The sequence below is a fragment of the Molossus molossus genome, unplaced genomic scaffold (assembly GCF_014108415.1).
Source record: "Molossus molossus isolate mMolMol1 unplaced genomic scaffold, mMolMol1.p scaffold_m16_p_20, whole genome shotgun sequence".
Classification (NCBI taxonomy): Eukaryota; Metazoa; Chordata; class Mammalia; order Chiroptera; family Molossidae; genus Molossus; species Molossus molossus.
The window spans coordinates 19,923,410-19,945,676 of NW_023425356.1; the positions used below are offsets into that span (position 1 = coordinate 19,923,410).

A 22,267-nucleotide genomic window follows, 5' to 3' on the forward strand; every position below is an offset into this window, starting at 1 on the left:
TTTTACCAGGAAGAATTTAAAATATATGATATAGAACTATAGTTTCCACTCTCTGAACTTATGATCTAGTTAGGTTAACAAAACATTTCACATTTTAGATAATTAGATCAATGTAAGACACTGCTTAGTTGTATTATGAGATTATCGACGTTATATAAGCGGAGAAAAGAGAAAAGTTGAGTAAACAAAACAATTCAAGGTTGTGTGGATTTAAAAAAGTAATAATAAGGGCCCTTGCTGGTTTGGCTCAGCAGTCACAGCATTGGCCCGTGGACCAAAGAGCTGTGGGTTTGATTCTAGTCAAGGGCATGTACCTCAGTTGCAATTCAATCCCCGGCCCTAGCTGGGGTCGTGTGGGAGGCAACCAATCGAGGTATCTCTCTCACATTGATGTGTTTCTCTCTCTCTCTCTCTCTCTCTCTCTCTCTCTCTCTCTCTCTCTCTCTCTCCTTCCCTCCCACTCTATCTGAAAATCAATGGAAAAATATCCTTGGGTGAGCATTAATTTTAAAAAACTAATAATAATATTAATTCATAAATTATAGAGTTTATAACAAGCTTTTATTTTTTTATCTTTTGCATTGTATCCTCACAATAGCCCTCTGAGATAAATAAGGCACATATTATCCAGGGAACACAAAGAGGGAGTAGAGGTAAAACACAGATCTCCTGATACCACATCCTTCATTCATTTATTTATTCACCTATTCAACAAACATTTGAGTATCTAACGATGTGCCAGGCACTGTGTTAGGTATTTGAAATACAGCAGCAAATAAAACAGATAAAGCTCAACCCTCATAGAACTTATATACCAGTGTGGAGGAGAGACAATTATCATAACAGGTATGTAAGTTATATAGTATATTGGATGGTGATAAGTACTATGGGGAAAATGAAGCAAAGTGAAATGGAAATAGGAGTGCAGACAAGGAGAGGTGATTTTAAATAGTGGTCAGGAAGGGTCTTCTATAAGGTGGTATTTTAAATTTTATTTTAAAAATTTTTAAGATGTAATTTAGATAGATTAATCTTTTAGTATACAATTCTGAAAGCTTTGACAAATGCAAATAGCTGTATAACTACCACCACAATCAAGATATAGAATACTTCCATTATCCAAAAAATACTTCCTGTCTCTTTGTAGTAAGCCTCTCCCTTCAACCCCAGGCTTTGGCAACAAATGATCAGATTTCTGCCCCTAGAACTTTGCCTTTTCCAGAATGTCATACAAGTGTAATTATACAGAATCCAGCCTTCTGAGCCTGGCTTCTTTCACTTAGAAAAATGGATTTATGATTTAGTGATTTTGTTGCATGTAAGTGTGACTATATCACAGTTTTGTTTGAATGGATAATTCACCAGGTGAAGGACATTTTCAGTTGTTCCCAGTCTTTGGCTATCACAAGTAAAGCTGCTATAAACATTTGAGTGCAGTTGTGGCACAAATATAAATTTTCACTTTGCTTGGGTAAGTATCTAGGAATGGGATTGCTAGATCAGATGGTGAATGTACAGTTATCCTTATAAGGAACTGTTAGTTTTCCAAAGTAGCTATTTCTTTTATTCCAGGAGTTGCAGTTGCTCTGCATCCCAGCAGCACGTGGTATTATCAGACTTTAAAAACAATTTTTCTTATGGAAGTGTAAGTGTGACATCACTGCAGTTTTAATTTGTATTACTCTAATGACTGATGGTGTTGAACATCTTTTCACATGATTATTCCCCACTAGTGTATCTTTTTAAATAAAATGTCCATTCAAATTTTTTTCCAGTTCTTCCATTGACTTGTCTTGTTCTTATGACTGGGTTTGGGAAGTTATTTATGTATTCTGGATACAAGTCTTTTATCAAAAATATGATTTGTATATACTTTCTCCCAGTCTGTGTCTTGTTTTATCATTTTCTTAAGGAGTATCTTTTGAATAAAAGTTCTAAATTTGATGAAGCCCAATTTATCTTTATTTCTTTCAAGAATTATGCTTTCATTGTCATATCTTTTAAAAAATAAATCTAAAAAACCTTGCCTAATCCAAAGTCATAAAGATTTTTTCCTGTTTTCTTATGTATTTAGGTTTAATATTTAGGTTTATGATTCATTTTCAGATAATTTTGTATATGGTATAAAATATAAATCATAGCTTTTTTCTTTCTTTCTTTCTTTGTTTTTGGTATATCTTTTCACCTCTATTGAAAATTAATTGACCATATAAGGATGGGTCAATTTCTAGACTTTTTACACTAATGCATTGTTCTATATAACGATCTCTTTCACAATAAGACACTTGGAAGTCAACCAATATGAGTCCTCCAATTTTGTTTTTTCAAGTTGTTTGCCTATTTTAGTTAGTTTTTTTTTTCTTTTCTCTATAAATTTTTAAAATAAGCTTGCTTCTTCCTTAAAAAAAAAAAAAAAACAAGCCTATTCATATTATTATTAGGATCTTATTGAATCTATACAACAATTTGAAGAAAATTGACAACTATATTGAATCTCAAAAGATTAGAATTCATGAATATGAATAACTATTTATTCAGGTTTTTCTTTATTTCTTTAATCAGTGTTTTATAGTTTTCAATACACATATCTTTTTTTCTTCATTATACTTATGCACTTCATGATTTTGGTACTCTTATAAATAGTACTTTTAATTTATTTTTTTGTTCGTTTGTTTTTGTTTTGTTTTTATCCTCACCCGAGGACATTTTTCGATATTTTGTTCAGATAGAGTGGGAGGGAGAGAGAGAAAGAGAGAGGGATAGAGAAATATCGACGTGAAAGAGATACATCGAGTGGCTGCCACCCGCACGACCCATCCAGGGCCGGGGACAAACTGCAACCAAGGTACGCACCCTCAGCGGGAACCAAACCCAGGTCTCTCCGGACCGCAGGCCGACGCTCTAACCACTGAACCAAACCGGCCAGGGCTGTGCTTTTAATTTCTATTGTTTATTAATAGTATATAGAGCCCTGGCCGGTTTGGCTCAGCGGTTGGAGCATCAGCCTGCGGACCAGAGAGTCTTGAGTTCGGTTCCCGCTAGGGGCATGTACCAAAAAAAAAAGTATATAGAACTACAATTGATTTTTGTATACTGACTTTATCATGGGAATTTGATAAACTCACCTATTAGTTCTAGTAGGGTTTTGTTGTTGTTGTTGTTTCTTTGAGATTTTCTATATTGGCAATTATGGCATCTGCAAATAAATAAAGTTTTACTTTCTCCTTTCCCAGCAGAGTATTGCACTGACAAGGGTCTTCACCATGATGCTGAATCTGAGTAGTGAGATCCATGCTCCCAATTTTAAAGGGAAAGCATTGAGTCTTTTACCATTAGGTAAGATGTTAGGTATAGACATTTTCTAGATGCCTGCTATCAGGCTAAGAAAGTTCCCTCGATTCTAATTTACTTGAAAGACTTTTATCACAAATGGATGATGAATTTCATCAAATGCTTTTTATTCATCTACTGAGACGATAATATAGCTTGTCTTCTTTTGTATATTGATACATTACCTTGATCAAGTTTTGAATGTTGAATAAGCATGGCATGCCCATAAAAAATAAAAACCCACTTGGCCATAACATATTATAGTTTTTATACATTGTTAAATGATTGCCAAATTATCTTAAGAATTTTGGTATGTATGTTCATGAAGGATATTAGTCTGTATTTTTCTTTTCTTATAATGTCTTTGTCTGGATTTGGTATCATAGATATTCTGGAAGAGTTTATGTAGAATTGGTATTATTTCTTCCTTAAATGTTTGGTAGAATTCACCAACGAAGCCATCTGGGCCTAGAGTTTTCTTTGTGGGTTTTAAACTACATATTTAACTTATTAAATAGGCATAGGCTATTCAGGTTAATCATTTATTATATAGTGAGCTTTAGTAGTTGGTATCTTTTAGGAATTTGTCCATTTTATCTAAATTGTTGAAATTACTGGCTAGTTGTTCTTTTTTTTTTTTTTTTTTTTTTTTTTTTTTTTTTGGTACATGCCCCTAGTGGGAACCAAACCTGGGACTCTCTGATCCGCAGGCCAATGCTCCAACCGCTGAGCCAAACTGGCCAGGGCTCCTTATTATCTTTTAAGGTCTGTAGACTCTTTGTGACATCCCTCTCTCATTTCTAATATTAAAATTCTGTGTCATCTTTCTCTCTTGTTTTCTCCAAATTAATCTGGCTAAAGGTTTTTCAATTCTTTTGATCTTCTCTAAGAGCCAATTCTGTTTTCATTGATTTTTCTCTATTATTTTTCTGTTCACTATTTCATTGACTTATTCTCTTATCTTTATTATCTTGTTTCTTATTTTTACTTTTGGGTGTATTTTGTTCTTCTTTATTTCTAGTTTTTTTTTGTTTTGTTTTTTTTTATCCTCACCCTAGGACATTTTTCCATTTTTTGTTCAGATAGAGGGGGAGGGAGGGAGGGAGGGAGAGAGAAACACTGACCTAAAAGGGACACATCGAGTGGCTGCCACCCGCACAACCAACCAGGGCTGGGGACAAACTGCAACAGAGGTATGCACCCTTAGTGGGATCTGAACCCGGGTCTCTCTGGACCGCAGGCCGATGCTCTAACTGCTGAGCCAAACCGGCCAGGACTGTTTCTAGTTTCTTAATGTAGAAGCTTAGGTCATTGATTTGAGACCTTTCTTCTTTATAATTTAGGCGTTTTTAGTGCTATAGATTTTTCTCTAAGCACTGTTTTAGTTGCAACTCACAAATTTTAATATATTGGTTTTTTTCATTTATATTTATTTCAAAGTAGTTTCTAATTTCCTCTTTGATTTGTTCTTCGACTCATAAGTTATTTTAAAGTGTGCTTTTGTTTCTGAATATTTGAGAGTTTCCAGATACCTTTCTGTTAGTTTCTAATTTAATTCCACTGTGATCAGAGAACATACCTTGTAGGATTTGAATCATTTTAATGTATTGGGATTTGTTTTATGGTCCAGAATTTAATCTATCTTGATAAATATTCTATATGTACTTTAAAAGACTGTATTCTGCTGTTGTTGAGTGTTCTATACATGTCATTTAGGTCAAGTCAATTGACAGTGATCTTTAAGATTTTGTCTACTTGTTTTATCAATTATTGAGGGAGGAGTTTTGAAATCTCTTAACTATAAATGACTATTCTTGCAGTTCTGTTTTTTGGTTCATATAACACTTAGAATCATAATGTCCTTTTGATTAATTGACTCTACCTAGGTTTCCTCTCTTGTGCTGCAGCCTAGAAACTCTATCCAGGCTTTAAACAGGGGCAATTGTAGTTCTCCTTAATTACCCCTGTGTTGCCTATTGTCCCATAATGAATGAAAACATTTGTTTCCTTTTTCTTTTCTTACTAGATTTAAGTTGATGAAACTGGGAGGGTAAGTGTGATCCGTATTACTGCATCTTGGCCAGCAGTGCAAATCCTGAAAGCAGTAACTGAGCAGAGACTTAAAGGAGATGAGGGAACAGTAACTGGGAAGCATTCCAGAGAGGAAACTCTGAGGTGGGAGTGTACCTGGCAAGTTCATAAAACATCAAGGAGGCCAGTGTGGATAAAGCAAAAATGTGAGGGGAATAGTAAGAGATGAGATCAGAGATCTTTTAAGTCCTCTCAGGCCTCTAGCTTACTCTGATCAAGAAGGAAGTCACTCTAGGATGTTAAGCAGAGGAGTGTCATGATCAAACTTCAGTTTTAAAATGTTCGCTCTGTCTACTATGTTGGCATAGATTGTAGAGGGTTAAGAGTAGAAGCAGGCATGTCAGCTAGAAGCCCAAGAGTATCAATCAAAAAATGATGGCAGTTGGACCAAGATGGTAGTAATGGAGATGGTGAGAATTATGCAGTTTCTGGTTATTATCAAGGAAGAATAAATGGGACTTGCTAGCAATTTACCTTTGAGGTATAAGAAAAAGAATTCAAGAATAATCTAGTGTTCTTTGCCTTACTATATTTATCTTTTATATTTTCACCAAAAATAGTTTGGAGGTTAGCTCTTATATTATTGATACTGTGTCTAGAGAATGATCACTGGATGTTACTTGATACTTTTCCTCCTACTCCTTTTCCAGTGGTCCAGCACAAATCCGCTCTTGTGAATATTTCTTGGGTATAAGAATTAAAGCATATAAGACTCTCTTTTCAAATTGGCTAAAAGTTGAAGTGCAGTCCTCTCCCATGGGCTTGGTGCAGATATGGATCAGAGTACCCAATCTCTGGATTTCCTAGGATAATGGATATAGAATCTATATTTAAATGAATATCAAAGGGCCCTACCTCACTACCATTCTCAAAAGTAGAGATCCAGCCTGCCTTATCTTCACAATGCCTTTTGATAAGTAGCTCAGCTTAGCCCCCACATTGCTGGGTTGTAGTACTAATAGGAAGGGAACCAGTCCTACAGCAAGTAGGATCTGAATTTGGCTGGCATGTACTTGACTCAACTTGCCTCTGGCTTTATATAAAGACATAAATTGGGTTGGGCTTTGCTCAGCCTGCAGGAGAAAGAAGCAGTTAAACTTGATAGTTCAGCTTTACATGTACATAGAAGCAGGTTCTCAAGCTGCAGAATATACTTCAATCAGCAAATGTCACTTAGACCAATTTGAACTACTCAGTACTACCTTGTCCATCAGAATTCAATGGGATAGGAAGGTAGCAGGCAGAAAGTAGAGAAATCCATAAATCTATAATCCATTAGAGATTTCTGGGACTCTGGCTTCTTCATGAAAAAGAAGAAGCAGAAAGATTTTTCTATATATAAAACCCTAAAAGAATCCATTATCTCAAGATTTAGGAAGAGTAACCCTTCCTGGTGAGGATGAGGTAGCTAAGAAACAGACAACTAGGAAGGGGCTTCCAGGAGCTAGAAAATAACCAGGAGAAGAAAGGTTACAGATCAGAAAAACAAGACAAGTGCACTCTAGAACTCCTCTCCCCAATAGGTCAGTCATAGAGTGAATGGAAGAAAAAGAATGAGATAATCTGTGTATACTGCAAGCAGATTTAGAGCCTATGCTTTGCCCTGCTGCTGCAAAATTAAATGTTTGACCTGAGGATTCTACCTCTATTATGAACAGAGTTTGTGTCATCACTCTTATTAAGATTACTGGCATCTGTAACCACCTTTCATCAATGTGGCCTACCAGCCAACTGAGCCAGAACCAAGACCCTTTTTCAATCAGACCAATTACAAGCCACTTTGTACAGTATCAGATGCCCAGAGATGTTGATTAAACCTGAGCACAACATCTGACACATTTCAGCTCTCAGAATAAAACTGGCATGAGTCATCTTCACAATGATATCCACAAAAAGACAGAAAAAAATGTAATATTTCAATCAAATGTAAAAAATAGTATTTTCTTATTTGAGTAAAACATTTCTATCTCTTATTGAATGGCAGTTTTGTTCCAGGCACTTGACTCGACCCTTTTAAGCTTTATAACAACTCTATGAAGAAAATTCCCCATCTTTACAGATATTAATTCACATAACTAGTGGTGGCAGGGGCAGAATTCCAACCCAGATTGTCAGATTCCAAGGCTTATGTTCTTAATCACTGGGCTAAACAAGTTTCCTATCAATTTTCTTTAATTTTTAGGGAGAAGTCAAGAAACATATTCTTTTAAGAGTTTTATCCTGTGTGTACCCGAGTTCTTGTATGTGGACCAGACTTAGGAAACAGGTACGAGAAAGACCCTGGCAGAAATCTAGGCTAATTAAGACTCTCTTCTTGTAGCCAAAGCCCCAAAGGCCCCACCCCCCATCAGTACACCTGCCTCTCAAACCATATACATCTCAGAAACGAGTGGATGTCATCTTGGAAATCTTAAGGAGCTTTATATTAGTCTCCCTAGACCAGAGGCCCTGGAGCCTCAGGGATCAGATTCTGTCCAAGTGTCTTTGACCTGCACAAAACTGGGGACAGAGGGTGGGGCAACTGGATTAAAAACACAGTCAATCCCTGAGACCTTAGTCACCCTATAATAGTGACATAAAATAATGACTCTGTCTTTTGCAATTATTTTGCTAAGATGGTAATCTAGTGTCCCTATTTCAAGAATTAGTCTCTAAGGAAAAAAACTCCCACTTAAGAAAAAGTGCAGCACTGCAGATGTGGCTTTTCACACATCCCACTTTTCTATCCTTCCTTTGAGAGTCCAAATGCTCAGAGGTGATTTAAACCTAATAGTCCCCAGAGACCAGAGCTCTGGAGCATAATTAGTGCCAGAGGCGAGGAATTAGCACATGGGTGGAGTGGCTTTATTTATAATAAGTAAAGTAAACATAATTAATTTTTAAAGGGAAAACAAATGAAATTATCATAGATAATGGCAACAATTAATAAAGTTAATTGATCTAAAATTGAATCCAAGCCTGAGACCTACAACTCATAGAGATCCTAGATTTGTTTCTCTGTAGTCCTATTCAAAGATGTCATCCCAGGCAGCCTAAGATATACTTTTTGCCAATTTTCTCTTCATCCAGAAGGCAAGAAAAATCAGTCTTATTGGGTATTGTAGAGCACGTTAGTCCCTAGTTAAAATTTATGATGATTTAGGGATGAGTAGATGTATATTCACATGTATATTTGTGTATGTGTGTGCACATATATGCACAATGTATCCTGGGCAACCCCAAATGACAAGACCTTAATACCCTTCAAATGGGAGAGTACCAAGGTCATTGAAAGGGAGCTATGGAAAATTCTAAGCTTGTAAATGATCCTAAACCAATGTAATTTCATTGAAGACATTGTGCTTAGCACAGGCCCTTGCATATTACAGATCTTCAATAATATATATTATCTGTATGTGGAAGTATGTGTAGAGGTGTGTTTGTATGTGTGACACACATAAATCGTCAACAGTTTCTCTGATGCCCAAACCCCAGCCAAGCTTCAGTCCTGATCTGCTTCAGTATGCTGTTTCACACAACCTTGAACTGCCTTAACTGGAAGCACATTCCCACAATGAGAAAGATCATGGGATCGCAGAAAGCATTCGTGTAAAATTTGCTTCAGAACTGCTGAGAGCCACTGGACTGGAAAAATTAGTCTAGTTACTTTAATACTTAACACTGGACTCCCTCACCCCACCCCCCGCAACTTTTTTTTAGCCTTCTGAGTTATTCTCTTTATTTATTAAATCTGGTTCCAAATGCTTATAAATGATTCAAAAAAATTAAGTTTGAGCTTAAATGCCAATATTTTCGTCTAAAAAATGATATTCAAAAGCATGAAATGCTTTGAAAAAAGAGATTCCCCCAACATTTTGAAAATATATTCATGGCCTTTCAAGGAAATTACTTTGATTGTACAGGTCCTAGACCATTTTTAAAAATAATCAGCTGCCTTAATTAATATTCACACGTTGCAAATTGTCTAGGTCAAGTTCTGGATCATCTTGGTGAATCCTAGAGTTCCAGTGCTAATCCGAGTGCCTCTCCCTTCACTCAGGTTTATCAAGGGAGCGAGTTTCCAAATCCATCAGGAGTAATCTCTCCTCTATCCTGTTGTCACAGGTTATTGATATTGTGCCCACAAAGACCATTTGAGCTTCTGAGATTTAGTCTGCAGTTACCCTGAGTAGATTTCAGCAAGTGTCTGAAGGTCCCAAATGGTCCTTCTCATTAGATCTGAACCGAACAAGTCTCTGATGCCCCATATTACATACAGCTTGAAAGCCTTGGTGTGTCAGCGGGCATCTCTTCATGAGACTCCGTTGCTTGGATCTTGAGATATCAACAATGATGTGACAAAATAAAAATCTCGGATGGGGGCATTCTCAGCTGGTCTAGCTTGTGGTTTCATCTTCCTCATGAACTTTTTATAATAGAAATGTTAAGTTCCTATGAAGGCCAGGTTCCAACAGTTTAACCCAATTTGCCTCTGATTTCACTTAGGAAGAGAAACTACCAGGAAGGAACAGTGTTAAGAATCATCTCTAGGAACCATCCCCCCTGAAACCTATTGATAACCTTCTCCTAATAAGATTAAAGTTGAGAATAAGGAAATAAAATATACTGAATCCTTATCACGTGCTCAGCATTATCCTAATATTATCTCATCTAATTCTCACATATCTAACATTAGCTTCATTGTACAGGTGTAGAAACAGAGACTCGGATTTAGAAACTCGCCCCAGGTGTTACAGGTGGTTATGTTGGAGCTGTGATACAAAGACTATCTGTCTTACTGCAAACTCAGCATTTCTTCCCGCTTCATCATGGTCAGGGCCAAGAACAGCTTCCTAAACTGCTTTTAGAGAAAAGAGACATTTAATCCATACCAGTGTCCCTGGATCAGCTCTCACATATACGCTCTAAGTTGAGTTTACTGAGAAACCTCAATATAGGGGGGTCCAGCACAGAGAGAATGTTTGGTTTTTATAACACGCACAGACCTTAACTTGAAGAAGGCCCCGCTTGAATAGAATGTGACATGAAAACAAAATTCAGCTGATGTTCTGTGGAAAAAACAAAATCTGGGACTTCCATAGGTACAAAGTGATTTTTAACATTCTAAAATTTTAGCTTCCCCCTCAAGACAATCCAGTAACCAATAATGTACAAGCTTCACCAACTGGGTGTAAAATCAAAGTCTGGTCGTTCCTGAAAACCCAGAGCAGTGTGGATGTGGAATGAGCAGAGGATCATGAGATGAGAACGAGACCCACATCCAGAGAAATGGTGTAGCTGAGACTAGCTCTGGACTCTAGGCCTCTGCTTCATTGGACCAAATGACCTTTCAGAACCCAGGCAGGCTAAAACCTCTGCAGGTGTCATTAAGTTGATCCTTAGAAACCATCACTTTGGTTTCTCTGCAAATGGTGCATAGGTTTCTGGTAGGACCATCACTGTTCTCCAGAATTGCAGCTGAAATGATCTGACATGTGTCCACTTGTACCCTGGCATTAATAACACCTTATATTTATTATAGAGGGAAATGGAAGCATTGAGAAGTGAGGAAACTTACTTAAGGACACAGACACCATAATAACAGTAACTTAATTGCACAGCTCTGTGAATATACTAAAAACCACTAAACTGCATACTTTAAAAAGTTGAATTTCCCCTGGATGGTGTGGCTCAGTTGGTTGGAGTGTTGTCCTATGCACTGGAAGGTCACGGGTTCGAGTCCCAATCAGGGCACATACCTAGGTTTCGGAATCCCAGTAGAGCCACATGGGAGGCAACTGATTGATGTTTCTCTATCACATCAATGTCTCTCTCTATGTGTGTCTATCTGTCTCTCTCTTTCCATTCCTCCCTCTAAAAATCAGTAATTTTTTTAAAAGGTTGAATTTTATGGTATGTAAATTACATCTCAATAAACGTGTTAATAAAAAAAAACAACAAAAAACCAGCCCTGGCTGGTTTGGCTCAGCAGTTAGCACATCAGCCTGCAGACCAAAGAGCCATGGGTTCGATTCCAGTCACAGGCACATACCTCAGTTTTGGTTTGTTCCTGGCCCTGGTTGGGGTCATGCAGGAGGCAACCAGTCCATGTGTCTCTCTCACATCAATGTTTCTCTCTCTCTCTCTCTCTCTCCCCGTCCCTCCCTCCCTCCCACTCTATCTCAATGTTTCTCTCTCTCTCTCTCCCCTCCTTCCCTCCCACTCTATCTGAAGATAAATGAAAAAAATATCCTTGGGTGAGGATTAAAAAAATAAAAACAGAATCGTGACTTACCTTCTGGAGCAATGATTTTGACAGAGAAGTAGTATTTTGCCTTTAAAGGCTTCCTGTTGGATCCTAATTTATTTTTATCAAACATGATTGAACATGTGTAAGGCACTGTGTTAGATGCTAAGTAAGTATTTTTTACAAGGAGCTTATAATAATTATATACTTTATTAAGCATTTGTTATGCCAGGTAGGTACTAAGCAATTTCACATATTATCTTAAGTAATCTCAACCAGTGAGACAAGTATTATTATTTCTATTATAAAAGTTAGGAAACTGAAGTTCAGAGGATTCGATAATTGCCCAAGGAACACAGATAAAAAATACGGCTTAGATTTGAGCTAAAATCTTTCTAACTCCCAAGTTTATACTTTTATTTATTATGCTAAGCAAGTTAGAAGAAGCAGCGAAGTATCAACACAAAGAATACAAGAGCGTGAATGGTAGAGCTCTGTGAATAAACTGTGGAACTACGTTCAAAGTTCTGGCCTAGAACCCTGGGCCTGCTGTGCGAGGATGGTTTTGAAATCTCAGCGTGGAGACTGGGGGTCTGAAAGTCCCCCTGGCACAGCAGTCATTGCAACAGAAACAAGTATAATTCCAAAAAATGCATTCAATGAAAATGACCATAACATCCAAGGGACAACATAACTTTTTGTGTGGTCACTTTGGTCTAGGACACCCTGGCTATGAGAGCAATGGATATACCTCAGTGGTGTGGCCATAAGCATTTTTTTTTTAAATTTTTTTTTTAAGCCATTAGCATTTTCTGAACAAACACTCACCCAAAGTGTTTATTAAGCCCTAGGCATTGTCCAGATAGTGGGGTGAATATGCTGATGGCTCCCCTGAAGGAGTATCCAGACAGGAGCGGATGGATCCCGTGTATGAGGTATACATGTAGTCAAGTGCAGGGCTCTCCCTCAGACAGCATGGGTTTCTATCTCAGTGCAGCTGTGATTTGAGATGAATTACTACATTTCTCTATGCTTTCATTTCCTTATTTGTAAAATGAAAATAGTACTGACTTTAAGGGTTCTTTTGAGGAATAAAAAGACAAGCTTATAAAACCTTCTCGTCTAGAAGACAGTAAGTACTTAATTAATGATCCCCGCTAAATTCACCGTTCATCTCATCATCATCACCTGGTGGCAAAGTACAGAAAAGCTGGTTCTTCATGCCTAATACAGCTTTCTGACTACGCTTGCTTCCCTTGGATATTATATTTGACATACTTTATGTATACAAGTAACACTTTCCCAAAGCTGCCAGATTACCAATGGATAGCAGAAAGCCCTCTCTAAATTCACCCTGAACACTTCTGAAAACATTATGTCTGCATTTAGCCCATTAGCTCACACTTTTATAGTCTAGAAAAGAGCCTTCAAAGGGCCAGAGAATGTGTTTCTTCTCTTCCTGGCTGCCAGCATCTTTATATTATTTTTTCATATATTTTTTTGTGTGTTTGGATAGACCTGACACACCTAAAACAGAGTTTAATTTTTGTGTAATAAGTGGTTAAGAGCAAGGGCATTATAATAAAGTAGATATAGGTTCAAACCCTGCTTCCTCCACCTATTAGCTGTGTAAACTTGGAAATGACTCTTATTCTCTCTGAACCTATTCTTCATCTGTAAAACGAGAAGAAGAAAAAACAATACATATCTTGTAGAAATGTGGTGAAGATTAAATGAGATGATATGTGAAAAGTATTCAGCATAATATCTTGCACATAGTAAATTCTCAATAAATGGCAATTATTACTACAAAAAGACATGACTTAGGTGAGCCTAATGGGCTAAGTTCATTTTCTTTTCTTCTTCTTTTTATTTTTTTAATCCTTATCGATCTTTAGAGAGAGGAAGGGAGACAGAGAAAAACATTGATGTAAAAGAGAAACAAGGATTTGTTTCCTCCCAAACACACCCTGATGGGGGATCTAACCCACAACCTAGGTATGTGCCTTGACTGGGAATCAAACTCACAACCTTTTGGTGTATGGGACAACTCTCCAACCAACTGAGCCACCTGGCCAGGGCACCCACATTTGTTTTCAATTAAATAAGCATTTATTGCATACCTGCCAAGTACCTTACAGTTTGTTCATTTTTGTGGGTACTAGATAAAAAAAATGAATTGCACATCTCCTCTAAAATACAAGTATCTGCTTTTTACAGGTGTATGGTGCTGTATGATGCTGAAAAAAAGTGGCCTGCAACATGTCCTCATACTGGAAGGTGCGTCGATACCAGCCTTTCTGCAATCATCTCAAAGATGAGAATGCAAAGAAGTAGGAAGGTAAACATGGACAGAGGTGGAGTTAGGTTTGATTGGAAATGAATCAGTCCATCCCACAGAGGGAAGGCAGCACCCACATATAGCTATATAAGGGCCACTATTTCAATCATTGTCACCCTGCAAGCTTCATCAGGCTTTTTTCCTACTTGTTCCTTTGGTGAACCAGGTGAGAGAAAATTTATCCAGCTATATCAATAGTTATTTGGTTTGTCATTGTTCACAGCAGAAATCCAAGAGTTTGAGCTAGGGCAAAGTTAATATATATTTGGCCTTTCTTTCCATTGTTGTTTTCCTTTTCTTTTCTTTTCTTTTTATTTGCTTATTGTTTTGTTAGTTTAACTTATTCTGGAACCTTTTTAGAATAAATTTGTCATTGTGAAGAGGAAGAATTCAAATAGAAGTTTGTGTTGTTACAGGCCACTCCACACTCTCCACCTGGTCTTTTTGCATGCCATCTTGTCTGGGCTGCCCAGCTCAAACAGAGCTGTTAGTTCTCAGAGCTCCTAGATCAAATCATTTACGAGCCAAACTGCTGCCTGCATTTCTGAGCCTTTCTCCCTGATTAATGAAAGAGAACAGTGTTAGGCCAAGGCCTAAGATTAGGCTAGTTCCTAAGTTCTCATGAGGGCTATCTCAGGCCTCTGGAAAACCAGGAGAGCATTGGCCCACTTTGCCCATTTTTTATTTCCTGAAAGTCTTGAGGGTCCAGTTTAGCTTTGGTGCCTGAGGTATGCAGGGTAGAAGGTCTGTCAATTTTGACTCTAGAAAAATCAGTAAAACTAGCAAGAAAGACTGGGGAAATATGTCTGGGTGGTTCTGGAAACTTTGGAAGCCCCAGGACAACACCCAAGACACCAAAGTACACAAAGTTTAGAGACATTAAGAAAAGAATTTATTCATCCAGAGCATGGAGACCTGACATGTAGTCCCAGTTTGGCCAGTAACACGCCATGACTAATGTTAACAAAGTTATTTTTCACTGTGTTGAAAGGTTTGGTATCGTCCTGACCATCTTTACTTTTTGAGGTGTTTTCAGTTTTAAAGAGACAAGAGATTTGAAAAATCATGATGATGATGATTAAAATCAGAACCGCTTGTAAAATAAAAGGAAAGAAAATGAGAGGGTGGTGGGCATGGGAAGAGATAAACCACAGAACTTATATGCATGTATGCATAACCAAAGGGCATGGACAACAAAGCTGGGGATGGGGCGGGGGGGGGGGTGCCAATGGGGTAAAAAAGGAGAAACATCTATAACAAAAAAAATAAAAAATTTTTAAAAAAGGAAAAAGAAAATGAATGATAGAGTCTTTTGTTTTTCTCCCTAGGTTCACTTAAACGTGCAGAAAGATGACCAACCTCTTGAGAAGTGTTGTCACCGTCATTGATGTTTTCTACAAATATACCAACCAAGATGGGGAATGTGGCACACTGAGCAAGGATGACCTAAAGGAACTTCTGGAGAAAGAATTTCGGCCAATTCTGAAGGTAAGGACCATGTGCTAGAACTGAAGGCTCCTACAGTCCTGTACATTTTGTGATATAACCAAATATTAGCTAAAAAGTGCATAGTTCCAGGGGTCTTTGAGAAAACTCTATGAGCAGTACCTTTCTGGTACATCAGAAAGTCTGTTGAGGCAGTGTTTACTTTCAGAAAAGTGAATGATTTTTCATTTTTTCTGTGCATTCCCACTATGTAGACCCTCAGACATCTTCATGCCCCCAGGCTTCCCATTCTGAAAAAGTGAAAAATAAAATTTGAAAAATAAAATTTGTACTAAGACATGAATTAATAAATTACCCTATCAAATGGGGAAGAAAAACTATAGAAAGGAAAATCATCTATAGTGGGAGTTGACCAAGTAGCCAGGATAACTAAAAACCAAAAACAAAATACAGGCATTTTTTTCCATCTACTTGGAAAGGACTCATTTATTAACTTCAAAATTATAGAACCTAACATGGAACATATTAACATATAATGTTTAAAATGTATGTAAAACTAAAACTCACAAGGTACCGAACTTAGTTTATTCAAGTCCTTCCTGCATACCGTACTTGAGTACTTAGTTCTCTACCTTAGGTCCTTGGGCTGTATTCTTTTGAGGATCCCAACAGTCTTTATGTTTTCTGTCACTTCTTCACATCTGCTGGGTCCTATTAGGCTGCCTCAGCTTAAAGTAATCCTTGATTGGATTAAAATGTTTAGTGTTGAACATCTACAATTCCATAGTCTTGTCTAAATATTTTAGCTGAGTATGTGGGTTAGCCTGACCAAGACTCCTTTGGTGTGTTGCTTATGTACAGAACCCTGATGATCCAGACACAGTGGATGTCATTATGCATATGCTGGATCGAGATCATGACCGAAGACTGGACTTTACTGAGTTTCTTCTGATGGTATTCAAGCTGGCTATGGCCTGCAACAAGGTTCTCAGCAAAGAATACTGCAAAGCTTCAGGGTCAAAGAAGCAGAAGCATATGCATGGTCACCAACACCAAGAGGAAGAAAGTGAAACAGAAGAAGATGAGAATATATCAAGACACAAATCAGGTTATAGAAATCCAAGTGTGAGTGAGGGAGAGGAGCATGGTTTTCATTCTGAGGGTTCGGGGAGAACTCGGAAATATAGACATGGGTCCCATTCCAGGAGGCTGGGGAGGCAAAGTGGTTTATCTAGCTCAGAAAACCAAGAGGGATTTGAAAAAAAGCGCCGCGGGTCTAGCTCTGGTGACTCACAGAGTAGTGGCAAAGAAAGACGCGGTTCCAGCTCTGGAGAGCTAGAGAAACGAAGAAACAAGCCACATGTTAGCCCCTCCAGGGAATCTGGGGAGGAATACACATCTGGATCTGGGTCTAAGAGTGGGGGAAGAAAAGGTCATGGTGGTCTGTCAGGTGGACTAGAGGCAAGTGGGCATGAATCAAACTCTACTCAGTCAGGAAAGAATGGAGGACAAAATCTTGAATCTAGCTCTAAAGGTTCAGGAGAGTATGGAAGACAGAGCTATGCATGTGGTTCCAGCAACTCAAGTGGGTGTGGAGGAACACAAAATGCTTCTAGCTCCTGTCAGGCAGGCAGATTTGGAGGGCAAGGAAATAAATCTAGCTGTATTCAGTCAGGTTGTCAATCAGGAAATAGTGGAAGACAAAGTCATAAATGTATCTCAGGTCAATCCTCTGGATATGGTCAATGCAAGCCTAGCTACTGTAGCGAACCTTCTTGTCATAGAAGAAGATATGGATCCGGGGCATGTTGTCAACCACAGAACTGTGGAGGACAACATGGAATGAGATCAAGTCAGTCCTCTTGCTGTGGACAATATGGGTCTGGAGCAAGTCAGTCTTCTAATTGTGGTCAACAAGGATCTGGTTCCTGTAGACACTCTATGAACTCTAATCAAAAAGGGTGTGCATCAAATGAATATTCTCAATGTGGTGAATATGGATCTGGCTCAGGTCAGTCTTCTGGCCATGGCCAATATGGATGTGGCTCAGGTCAGTCCTCAGGCTTTGAACAACACGGGTCGGGTTCAGGTCAGTCCTCGGGCTTTGAACAACATGGATCTGGCTCAGGACAGTCCTCAGGTCATGGCCAACATGGATCTGGCTCAGGACAGTCCTCAGGCTTTGGACAACATGGGTCTAGCTCAGGTCAGTCCTCTGGTCATGGCCAACACGGATCTGGCTCAGGACAGTCCTCAGGCTTTGGACAACATGGATCTAGCTCAGGTCAGTCCTCTGGTCATGGCCAACATGGATCTGGCTCAGGTCAGTCCTCAGGCTTTGGACAACATGGATCTAGCTCAGGTCAGTCCTCTGGTCATGGCCAACACGGATCTGGCTCAGGTCAGTCCTCAGGCTTTGGACAACACGGGTCTAGCTCAGGTCAGTCCTCTGGTCATGGCCAACAAGGATCTGGCTCAGGTCAGTCCTCAGGCTTTGGACAACATGGATCTAGCTCAGGTCAGTCCTCTGGTCATGGTCAACACGGATCTGGCTCAGGTCAGTCCTCAGGCTTTGGACAACACGGGTCTAGCTCAGGTCAGTCCTCTGGTCATGGCCAACACGGATCTGGCTCAGGTCAGTCCTCAGGCTTTGGACAACACGGGTCTAGCTCAGGTCAGTCCTCTGGTCATGGCCAACACGGATCTGGCTCAGGACAGTCCTCAGGCTTTGGACAACATGGATCTAGCTCAGGTCAGTCCTCTAGTCATGGCCAACACGGATCTGGCTCAGGTCAGTCCTCAGGCTTTGGACAACACGGATCTAGCTCAGGTCAGTCCTCTAGTCATGGCCAACACGGATCTGGCTCAGGACAGTCCTCAGGATTTGGACAACATGGGTCCAGCTCAGGTCAGTCCTCTGGTCATGCCCAACACAGATCTGGCTCAGGACAGTCCTCAGGCTTTGGACAACACGGATCTAGCTCAGGTCAGTCCTCTAGTCATGGCCAACACGGATCTGGCTCAGGACAGTCCTCAGGATTTGGACAACATGGGTCCAGCTCAGGTCAGTCCTCTAGTCATGCCCAACACAGATCTGGCTCAGGACAGTCCTCAGGCTTTGGACAACACGGATCTAGCTCAGGTCAGTCCGCTGGTCATGGCCAACACAGATCTGGCTCAGGTCAGTCCTCAGGCTTTGGACAACACGAATCTAGCTCAGGTCAGTCCTCTAGTCATGGCCAACACGGATCTGGCTCAGGACAGTACTCAGGATTTGGACAACATGGGTCTAGCTCAGGTCAGTCCTCTGGTCATGCCCAACACAGATCTGGCTCAGCTCAGTCCTCAGGATTTGGACAACATGGATCTAGCTCAGGTCAGTACTCTGGTCATGGCCAACACGGATCTGGCTCAGCTCAGTCCTCAGGATTAGGACAACATGGGTCTAGCTCAGGTCAGTCCTCTGGTCATGGCCAACACAGATCTGGCTCAAGTCAGTCCGCAGGCTTTGGACAACACAGATCTGGGTCAGGTCAGTCCTCAGGCTTTGGACAGCAGGGGTCTGGCTCAAGTCAGTCCTCAGGCTTTGGAAAATATGGGTCTAGCTCAAGTCAGTCCTCAGGCTTTGGAAAATATGGGTCTAGCTCAGGTCAGGGAACTACTCGTGGACACTCAGGAGTCACCAGTGAACATGCACAGGCTGGTCGTGGGCAATCCGGATTGCAAGGGTCTGGCCTAAGTGGAAGAAGGGGATCTAGTCACAGTGAGGCCAGTCAGAGTGAACTTCATTCAGGAAGCTCACAGAGACATTCAGGGTCCCGACAGGGCCAGGCTGGGTCTCAACATGGAGAGTCCGGATCCTCTCTTAGAGGGAGACAGGGAAGTACTCATGGACACTCAGGAGTCACCAGCGAACATGCGCAGGCTAGTCATGGGCAATCCGGATTGGAAGGGTCTGGCCTAAGTGGAAGAAGGGGATCTAGTCACAGTGAGTCCAGTGACAGTGAACTTCATTCAGGAAGCTCACAGAGACATTCAGGGACCCTACAGGACCAGGCTGGGTCTCAACATGGAGAGTCCGGATCTTCTCTTAGAGGGAGACAGGGAAGTACTCATGGACACTCAGGAGTCACCAGTGAACATGCGCAGGCTGGTCATGGGCAATCCGGATTGGAAGGGTCTGGTCTAAGTGGAAGAAGGGGATCTAGTCACAGTGAGGCCAGTCACAGTGAACTTCATTCAGGAGGCTCACAGAGACATTCAGGGTACCGACAGGGCCAGGCTGGGTCTCAACATGGAGAGTCCAGATCCGATCTTAGAGGGAGACAGGGAACAACTCATGGACACTCAGGAGTCACCAGTGAACATGCGCAGGCTGGTCGTGGGCAATCTGGATTGGAAGGGTCTGGCCTAAGTGGAAGAAGGAGATCTAGTCACAGCGAGTCCAGTGACAGTGAACTTCCTTCAGGAGGCTCACAGAGACACCCTGGGTCCCTACAAGGACAAGCTGGGTCTCAACATGGAGAGTCTGGATCCTCTCTTAGAGGGAGGCAGGGAAGTACTCATGGACACTCAGGAGTCACCAGTGAACATGCGCAGGCTAGTCATGGGCAATCCGGATTGGAAGGGTCTGGCCTAAGTGGAAGAAGGGGATCTAGTCACAGTGAGTCCAGTCACAGTGAACTTCATTCAGGAGGCTCACAGAGACATTCAGGGTCCCGACAGGGCCAGGCTGGGTCTCAGCATGGAGAGTCCGGATCCTCTCTTAGAGGGAGACAGGGAAGTACTCATGGACACTCAGGAGTCACCAGTGAACATGCGCAGGCTAGTCATGGGCAATCCGGATTGGAAGGGTCTGGCCTAAGTGAAAGAAGGGGATGTTGTCACAGCGAGTCCAGTGACAGTGAACTTCATTCAGGAGGCTCACAGAGACACCCTGGGTCCCTACAGGGCCAAGCTGGGTCTCAACATGGAGAGTCCGGATCCTCTCTTAGAGGGAGACAGGGAAGTACTCATGGACACTCAGGAGTCACCAGTGAACATGCGCAGGCTGGTCATGGGCAATCCGGATTGGAAGGGTCTGGCCTAAGTGGAAGAAGGGGATCTAGTCACAGTGAGGCCAGTCACAGTGAACTTCATTCAGGAGGCTCACAGAGACATTCAGGGTCCCGACAGGGCCAGGCTGGGTCTCAACATGGAGAGTCCGGATCCTCTCTTAGAGGGAGACAGGGAAGTACTCATGGACACTCAGGAGTCACCAGTGAACATGCGCAGGCTGGTCATGGGCAATCCGGATTGGAAGGGTCTGGCCTAAGTGGAAGAAGGGGATGTTGTCACAGCGAGTCCAGTGACAGTGAACTTCATTCAGGAGGCTCACAGAGACACCCTGGGTCCCTACAGGGCCAAGCTGGGTCTCAACATGGAGAGTCCGGATCCTCTCTTAGAGGGAGACAGGGAAGTACTCATGGACACTCAGGAGTCACCAGTGAACATGCGCAGGCTGGTCATGGGCAATCCGGATCGGAAGGGTCTGGCCTAAGTGGAAGAAGGGGATCTAGTCACAGTGAGGCCAGTCACAGTGAACTTCATTCAGGAGGCTCACAGAGACATTCAGGGTCCCGACAGGGCCAGGCTGGGTCTCAACATGGAGAGTCCGGATCCTCTCTTAGAGGGAGACAGGGAAGTACTCATGGACACTCAGGAGTCACCAGTGAACATGCACAGGCTAGTCATGGGCAATCTGGATTGGAAGGGTCTGGCCTAAGTGGAAGAAGGGGATCTAGTCACAGTGAGTCCAGTGACAGTGAACTTCATTCAGGAGGCTCACAGAGACACCCAGGGTCCCTACAGGGCCAAGCTGGGTCTCAACATGGAGAGTCCAGATCCTCTGTTAGAGGGAGACAGGGAAGTACTCATGGACACTCAGGAGTCACCAGTGAACATGCGCAGGCTGGTCATGGGCAATCCAGATTGGAAGGGTCTGGCCTAAGTGGAAGAAGGGGATGTTGTCACAGCGAGTCCAGTGACAGTGAACTTCATTCAGGAGGCTCACAGAGACACCCTGGGTCCCTACAGGGCCAAGCTGGGTCTCAACATGGAGAGTCCGGATCCTCTCTTAGAGGGAGACAGGGAAGTACTCATGGACACTCAGGAGTCACCAGTGAACATGCGCAGGCTGGTCATGGGCAATCCGGATCGGAAGGGTCTGGCCTAAGTGGAAGAAGGGGATCTAGTCACAGTGAGTCCAGTCACAGTGAACGTCATTCAGGAGGCTCACAGAGACATTCAGGGTCCCGACAGGGCCAAGCTGGGTCTCAACATGGAGAGTCCGGATCCTCTCTTAGAGGGAGGCAGGGAAGTACTCATGGACACTCAGGAGTCACCAGTGAACATGCACAGGCTAGTCATGGGCAATCTGGATTGGAAGGGTCTGGCCTAAGTGGAAGAAGGGGATCTAGTCACAGTGAGTCCAGTGACAGTGAACTTCATTCAGGAGGCTCACAGAGACACCCAGGGTCCCTACAGGGCCAGACTGGGTCTCAACATGGAGAGTCCAGATCCTCTGTTAGAGGGAGACAGGGAAGTACTCATGGACACTCAGGAGTCACCAGTGAACATGCGCAGGCTGGTCATGGGCAATCCAGATTGGAAGGGTCTGGCCTAAGTGGAAGAAGGGGATGTTGTCACAGCGAGTCCAGTGACAGTGAACTTCATTCAGGAGGCTCACAGAGACACCCTGGGTCCCTACAGGGCCAAGCTGGGTCTCAACATGGAGAGTCTGGATCCTCTCTTAGAGGGAGACAGGGAAGTACTCATGGACACTCAGGAGTCAC

The 22,267-nt window shown here is 41.6% G+C and overlaps 1 protein-coding gene across 1 annotated transcript in view; it reads left to right on the top strand.

The window, feature by feature from the left end:
* Positions 1-15,338: 15,338 nt before the first annotated feature.
* FLG (filaggrin) overlaps positions 15,339-22,267 on the top strand; it is an 81,127-nt gene continuing 74,198 nt past the window's right edge. The window contains exons 1-3 of the mRNA XM_036273234.1: positions 15,339-15,476; positions 16,296-17,445; positions 17,485-18,966. Of these exons, the coding sequence (XP_036129127.1) occupies positions 15,339-15,476; positions 16,296-17,445; positions 17,485-18,966 (2,770 nt within the window). The remainder of the gene's footprint in view (positions 15,477-16,295; positions 17,446-17,484; positions 18,967-22,267) is intronic.